We start from the raw sequence: 7,565 nt of genomic DNA on the forward strand, positions 1-7,565 counted from the left end.
GGCGCTTGGGGGCAGGCGCGACGGCTGGAGGTCTTGGTCCTACGCTGTTTCGGCTGTGTCCCACTGAATGGTCGGTGGGATCAGCGGGCAACCCGGCTGCATTGGACAACCTCGCCGCGTGGGTGTCGAAGAGGGGGGTGCAACAGACTCCCTGCTCTTCGCTATCCGTTCGCGGCATGTCCGATGGATGGGGCGACACAGCTATTGCCGGTGTAGGTCCTGCCAGATGTGACCTGCTCCCTGAGTGCTGGAAAGCATAGTGGTAGCCTCGGATGCGCGGCGGTCGTGTCGGAGTCGGCATGGCGCTCGAAAAAGACACGCACAAGAGTCTTTGGTCTTCGGGGTAGGCGGAAGCCGTGTTCTGTCCTATAAGTAAGCCAGTGCTCACCCGGGGCTGATACCCAGGAGTCCATTGTGGAGCGGGACGCTATGGTCACGTATCTGATGGTGTTGTTCACGCCAGAGCCACTAGGCAAGCGGGCCCCTCTTTTGCACTGTCTGCATTTGTTGCCCCTGTTGAACAAGCAATCCTGCGCACGATGCACCACGATTGGGGCTGGGCTCGGTGAGATGGTAAATGCCATCCTTCTTGTTCACGCTTCACGCAAAGTCTCCATACGGATGCATCGCAAATTGCCCCTCGGCCACTTTGGCACCTTCTCCCCGTCTCTGACAATGCAGGGGGAGTCCGGCTCTTCCTACAAAGAGACTCGTGGTTGCTTATCTTTGGCGATGCTCGTACTCGGTGGTAATTCTAAGGTAAGGAGGACAGCTCGCGGCCGCCCTCCATGTCAGCAATGCTCGCGCTTCCATGTGAAATTATTGCCCTCATCATCGGACAGGTATCTCTCTCTCTCTTCGGAACGGCGAATCTTCTCTCCAAGCCGTGCCCCTATTGATGATTGTCTAGTTGACCGGTCGCGATCTCTGGAACATCTACGATTGCTGTCACCACCTGCGCGCTTGTGCGGCGCGCTTGCTCTTCCGCAAAGCGACCGTCCGATTCGACGAATCCACGCCCATTCTTTTAAACGGGCGGTACTTCCGGTCTCCCCGGGGCGGTCTACTCCAGACGTTGAGCCGGTGGTCCCACCATGTGCAGACGCTCGATATCTGGGGCGACGAGGCAGCCATTCCGGGCGAGTTCTTGGACGCTCTGCGAGGCTTGCACCGCCTGCAAACCGTGAGGCAAGTGGGCGATGGTGGCTCTTCTATGACGGCTAGTTGATCGTCTCCGCTGACCAGATTGCAGCATCAGCTACCCGCCGGCGCTGAGTAGCCTACAACAACTGCTCCGACAGCTGTCGTGCCAGCCTACGGTACGCACGCTGGGCGTGGACTTTATGTCTCCGCGGACCTGGCAGCCGCAGGTGACCTTCGAACACCTTCGGGACTTGCAGCTGTCTTGCATCGAACATGAGCCTGGGCTGTGCGCCCTTCCGTCGCTCCCGGCTCTCGAGCGGCTGAGTCTCAACTTTTGCTGCTATTGCCTTGAATGCCCGAAGACCGGCTCTGGGCCGTGCACCTTGTTGCTGTTCGAACAGCTGCCGCGCTTGGTCTCCCTATCCATATCCGGCGCTCGAAAGGGGAGCGTCGTGTGCCGTGGTCGCGCCTCCCAACTTCGGCGACTGGAGATCACATTCTCTAGTGAGGTCGACTGGGAGACGCTTCGCCTGACTCTGGGCTGCGACCTTGAGGAAGTGATCATTGCAGATTGCGACTTTGTAGTTGGGTGGCCGGAACCCCTCCAGCGGTGGCCGAGACTACAACGCCTCCACATCTACGATTCAAACTCCGCAGTCACCCTCCTGGATCAAGTGCAGATACCGCCGGATACTGAAGTCCATGTGCGGATACACCCGGCGGATGTGCAAGATTCATCACAGTGGTCCATGATTCTGCACGCCTTGCATACTGTGCCCGTTACTGTGAGCTTCAGTAGTCATCCGGATCTCTCATACCCCTACTTATCGCGTTTACGACAACTGACGGCGCTGGGCACGGTGCAGATCGATAAAGCTGACTGCTCATGGTTTACAGCCTGCCTACGGGAGTTGGAGCCGGCTGGTGACTGTACCGCAGATCTGCAGCTTACAGATCTGGACCATGTCGGACAGATCATGGGTGGAGGATAGGGGAAGCACGGACTGCCCGAGAACAGTAAGAACCGGGATGTGTTTCATAGGCCACGCCAGTGCAGACGAGCGGTTCTGCTGGGAGCAGAGGAATTTTGGGAGCCGGCTGGCGGTCAGCCAGTTGGTGGCGAGCTTTACACTTTATAGATGACAGGCCCTGGGTTAGTATGATGTGACCGCACCCCACTCGTGCCAGAGTGCAGATGCTTCCACGGATCGGGACTACCGATTTGCTACGAGATGGAGATACTGCCGCTCCGGGGGTGGTAGACAGGGACAAGTCCTCTACCGAATAGAGCAGCTTTATTCCTTTCGATGCTCCGCCTCACTGCGTGGGCCTAGATTATAGATATTCTTGGTCAGTCTATTGTACCATTCGAAGGACGTGCGACTCGGATGGTTTACACAGATCTCTGTACTAGATACGAACTTGCGCAATTACTGTGCTGCTCTTGGTGATCTTGATTGTTGCAAGCGCCATCCGACAATGACGTGGCCCTGTGGTTGGTCCGTCCGAACCGGTGAATTTAGATACCGCAAACGTCTTTGTCCCACCACTGACCTGCAGCCAAACGTGGTGTCTGAGTAAATGAGGCTGCCGCTGATAGTCTTCTGTGTAGACCCGTTCAACGCTTCAGGGAACAGGATGATCGATAACAGGCGTTGCATAGGCGGACGGGACAGGAGAAGCGTAAGCTGTTGTGAGCGTGGGCCTCTTACCATGTTAGTTCCATCCACCTTCTCCAACAGGGTTGCTTCGTCCAGTCCAAGGACACGGAGTCACATACCCCATCAGCCAGCGGTTCAACTGATGTCCCACGTAGGCTCAAGGGTCCACGTAATTGATTAGTGACAGTCACTCCACTTCATATTCTTCCGTGTTTGAAGCAAAGTAGATAGGAGACCGGCATGCAAGCCTGAATATATAGTAAGAATCGCTGACTTCTTCTGCGCATGAATCTCTCCGCCTCAGGCAAGGCTTTGCGAACATCTGCGGCTCTATCTCCCTCCGTCCTCGACATGTACCGCACAATACTCCCCGCTTACCCGCCACGGACTGGCTCCAGCTCACCCGTGAATAATCATTCGAGCGAATCTCCGAGTTCTGATACGAGCTCCACCGACGATTGGCTTCATGTTTCCGATCCTGCGCAACGACGGCGCATTCAGAATCGCAATGCTCAGAGGAAGCACCGTACGTCGGAGTGTGGGGAAAATCTTCTGGACGCAGAGCTAACCTATCCGGCATGGCTGTAGGCAAGGCCAAGCGCCGATTGAAGTCTATGCCGGCAAGTCTGGCCAAGCATCGGACGTCATCTGACAGGATGCCGCGACATGCGAGATCTGGGTGGCGGGAGCGCCGGCAGCCATCCAATTCCGCACTGAGAGATTTCAGTGACTCGTTCCGCGAATCAGGTTGGTGCCACGATTACCGCGTTGTGTCGACAGAACCGAGTTCAACATTCCTGCAGCCCGAGTCGAGCTGGCTCCCCTTCACTGAATCGCCCGAGTTCGGGCCTGCCGATGGACCCTACGCATACGAGGATCCGCAGAAGCTCCGAACCCACGACGAGCTGTGGGCCTTTCCGTTGATTCAGGACCTTCCGCAAGGTCTTGTTTCAGCGCGATCCCAGCTCTCGCCTTGCATCACGCCCGGTCCGGGTCCAACATCTCTAGACATAACCTACCCGTCAATCGACGCAGAAAGCTCTGTCATAAACTCGACCTTGATGAGCAGTCTCGGTCTGTACCCAATGCTCCGAGATGGCGCGGAACTTGGCACTTTAGATACGCACCAGCCCGTTTCAGAAGTGGCATACGGGTGGGGATCGTGGATAGGAAGGAGGACCTAATCTGTCCTCCAGCATTATTCGGCTTTGGCTGCACTGGTCTAGCATGTCCTTGCACAACATGACTTGTTTCCCGATGACAATGACACTCAGATCAACTGGGACCCCTTCGCAAGCCCAGTACACCTTTTCACCCGGCAATAAAGGGATCCTCTCTCCCTCAACATTCTGCTGTCCGAAAGCTCTCAGCAGTGCTTCACAGAAGACCCACCTAAATCATAATATTGCAAGAAGAAATCAGAACAGAATGATATTAGACAAGAATGAATTGGATAAAATGAACGTTTCGATGCGTCTGTAGCGAAAGACTCGCATTGAAGGCCTGCCTGCTGCCCGCTTCCGGCCCACCAGAATGGTACTTCGCGTAAATGGTGTGTTGCTGTTTCCTTGGGCCTAGCTTAGTGGGGCAATCTACTCGAGTTGGTTTGTACGTATCAGAGTGGAGACCGAGCCCGCCAAATGCACTCTTCCATGCTGGCACCCTCTTCTCGGGATCTCTGTAAAATCTCAAGCACATGCGAGGATTAGCTTTTTGTTGTCTGGGTATGTCAAACTAGCGTGATGGCCAGGTGGTTCTCATCCGGATTCCAGTCCCACGAAGCGTACGTTACATCCTCATATTGCCAAGCCATCAAATCATGCGTGACTGTGTAGTGTATAGACATATATTACCTATAAATATACCGGACCGCTGTTCACGGCGGTCTCTTCCACTTGGAGGGGAGAATATCCGAATCGAAGGGTATACAGTACAAGTCAACTGGGCGGCTTTGTCTTGCAGTCTACTCAGTGTAATCCTCAACCATGCCCCGTACGCATTCAACCCTCGACTTGGCGGACCACGTATCATGTGTCTCCAACGCTTTGCCGAAACCTGCTGGCAAGTCCGCACTGAGCCCCGAGGCCTGCTGGAATGGAGACTGGACCTTGCTTGGCGAGAGGCGATCGCCGCGGCGACGACGAAGTCGGCGACAGCGCTGTATGCTCTTGACCTGGAAACATATTGAGACGTATGACCTGACCGATCGTGTTTCTGGTAGACCAGCGGATGAAGCATTGTCGACGACAGGAAGAGCTGCAGAACAAAGCAATGGCCGCGTTGGCGTCCCCCAGCCAGGCGTCTAGACCACTAAAGGTCGCGAACGAGGGGGGGTCGAGTTGTGGGGAGCAAACTGGAGCATCCCAATCCCCCTCGCAATCCGAACGCCCTCCAACAAAGGACGAAATTGTGTCCCATGACGGTCGAGCAACAGACCTCCGAGCGTCATTGCCAGCAGACTCCGCCAGGGACGAGGGTGTACCCAACCCCCCAGCCGCATCCTCGTTCTGCCCGCCTTTCGCGTCCGCGAGCCCGTACGGACCATGGGGCCATGGCCTGTTGCACGGACCCTACTCTGCTGACAACCGCTACTATGGCCCAACGGTTTACAGCGGCTACGGTTGCCACATACCTTCTATGCCAGCTACATTAACTACACAGAGTGCACCACCCGCGGCATTATCGTCCGATCGCCTGAGTGCGATGGTACATTCTGCCAAGGCGAGCGGCACCGAAGCTGCTGATGTCCCTTCACATGCAGGATTACAGCCCCTACCGGGGCCCGCCACTTTTGCACCCACGGTTCCTTTCTTTTTGACAATGTGAGTACTGAACTGTGGCTCGACCCAAAGCCAGTGCAACACAATGAGCTGATGTCACTTTGTAGATGCCAGTCTTGCCTTTCCCAAGTTGCAGGGGTAGGAATGTACCCTTATCCTTACCAGCAACTCCTTCGTCGGTGACCCATGACAGGCCTGGTCCTCATGCGCTCCTGTTTCCGCATGATTCCGGTGCCGCTAGGCGATCATCTACCTCAGTATCTACTTATCGCCTGATCAGTCCAACTTCCAGCTGTCCTGTCTGATATCGTCAAATCTCGAAGATTGCTATTGTTTCGGTGTGCATGTGTCTACTTGGCGCTCTTTACTGTGCACACGAATGCGTCCTATCCTACGCCTGCAAGGGAAAGGGTGCGTTGGTGGTAATCGTTCTGGACAGAGAGTTCAGTCTAGAGTATTTGGCAGCCTGGATTGTAGATTCGTGACGGTGATATAAACGGAAATCACCGATTGACGAGTACAGTGATTGGTCATGTTATGTAGACGAACATACAGTATAATCTCCAAGACAGACTGCGATAGCGATGAGGTAGCGGCTGTTGTGCAGTTCGAACGATTTGCCGACAATTTTTTGATCTATGTATCTACTACACCAACAATGGTCTTAGCTGATGGCCTGGGAGTGCTCTATTCCGTCGAGTCGGTGTTGGGCAGGGAAGCACCTTCTCCCGTCCCGAGGTTATGCTGTCGCTGAGTCCTTCGGAGCTGTCTGGATGGCTCTGCCGAATGGCCATTGAAGTGATGTCCGCAGAGAGACTGGTCTTGCGCAAGTGCATTTTGCTTGGCTGCGAGTTCAATTGCACAGAGTTGTGTATCTCCAGTTGCAATGACCGTGATGTTCAACGGGGAGAATGCTCTTTTGACAGTTGATCAAGCAGAATGAGAAGGTCTGTCTGCCTTCAAAACGGGGCTCGTGGGACGGCCACGAGTGGGACGATGTGAAGGGAAAATTCATCACTTCCAAGCATCTACACTTTACTGCTGATCGTGCAAATGAACGATGCAAGCAATTAGAGTTCGCCCAGTGAGGCAGCGGATCGTCGCATTGGACCGTGGTGGACACTAGCCAGCGCCACCAAATTGCTTGTCTCCACTTCCATATTCTCCATATGCGCAACTGTTGAACCGGCAGGACTAACCGCACCTGGTCGCGGCTCTTTGCAGAAGTGCTATGACTTGCCGTCGGCATACCTTCGCAGCCGTCGTTTTGGGTCGGTGCCAGCTATATCCAGAGATACGCCGATTGCCGTCTAGCCATGTCTTGGACTCTGTATCCGCCTCTAGTGGCCAGGGAGCGTTGACCGTGACATTTCTTTCTTCGTTCCCCTTCCAATGGGCTCCATGGTTGCGTGGTCGAGATGATTGAGATTGCAGACCTGTCTCTAGCGAAGATTGCACACGAGGGCTGGAGCTCCCGTGCGTTGCAGGACTGTATATGCTCTACATTGTGACGAGAAAGTCATGTTGCATGCGGTTTCTACCCTGATATCCTGCCATGGCCCCTGCACTCGGGGGCTGGAGTTTCCCCGACCGTCCTGCAGAGCGAAGCGTTTCGCGCTCATGCCGGCCTACGATGGACCCACGTCTAAATGGAAGGACATAGCATAGTTGTTACTGTACAAGATGTAATACGTACAAGCAGGCGCGGAACAGTCGCCGAACGGCAAAGATTACGTAACAGGAATCGACCCGTGCAACGAGGGTGAGCAGGTTTAGCTTCGTCAGGGTGCAGCCAAAGCCGTATGGCCGCACGCAACTGACTACTAGTCTTCAGCACCACGGAGAGGTACCTGCTTATCGCTGAAGGTGAGGCGCACTGCGGGACCGTTGTACAGGCAGTGCACGCATGCAGTGTCTCGGCAATTGCTTGCCTCAGGCCTCGATGGTCGACAAGGCGACAGCCAAATTGACGGCCCAGGCC

General features: G+C 55.1%; 3 protein-coding genes across 3 annotated transcripts; all 3 read left to right on the forward strand.

Moving 5' to 3' along the window:
* Positions 1 to 788: 788 nt before the first annotated feature.
* Positions 789 to 2,135, forward strand: BDQ94DRAFT_164657 (uncharacterized protein; the record flags this gene model as incomplete). The annotated part of the gene is made up of 3 exons (XM_026770089.1): positions 789 to 842; positions 911 to 1,202; positions 1,246 to 2,135. The coding sequence occupies 3 exons, from the start codon at positions 789 to 791 to the stop codon at positions 2,133 to 2,135; spliced, it is 1,236 nt and encodes a 411-aa protein (XP_026619249.1).
* A 941-nt stretch (positions 2,136 to 3,076) lies between these two features.
* On the forward strand, positions 3,077 to 3,397 carry BDQ94DRAFT_155826 (bZIP transcription factor). Its single transcript, XM_026768544.1, has one exon. It carries the CDS (start codon positions 3,090 to 3,092, stop codon positions 3,390 to 3,392), a length of 303 nt encoding a protein of 100 aa, XP_026619250.1. The 5' UTR covers positions 3,077 to 3,089; the 3' UTR covers positions 3,393 to 3,397.
* A 1,392-nt stretch (positions 3,398 to 4,789) lies between these two features.
* On the forward strand, positions 4,790 to 5,630 carry BDQ94DRAFT_176536 (uncharacterized protein; the record flags this gene model as incomplete). Its single annotated transcript, XM_026772716.1, has 2 exons — positions 4,790 to 4,964; positions 5,026 to 5,630. The coding sequence occupies 2 exons, from the start codon at positions 4,790 to 4,792 to the stop codon at positions 5,628 to 5,630; spliced, it is 780 nt and encodes a 259-aa protein (XP_026619251.1).
* Positions 5,631 to 7,565: the final 1,935 nt, after the last annotated feature.

Source organism: Aspergillus welwitschiae, assembly GCF_003344945.1.
Source record: "Aspergillus welwitschiae strain CBS 139.54b unplaced genomic scaffold BDQ94scaffold_175, whole genome shotgun sequence".
In the NCBI taxonomy this organism is placed as follows: Eukaryota; Fungi; Ascomycota; class Eurotiomycetes; order Eurotiales; family Aspergillaceae; genus Aspergillus; species Aspergillus welwitschiae.

Excerpts from the sequence above, each read along its gene's own strand:
- BDQ94DRAFT_155826 (XM_026768544.1), top strand. The coding sequence starts at position 3,090 with ATGAATCTCTCCGCCTCAGGCAAGGCTTTGCGAACATCTGCGGCTCTA.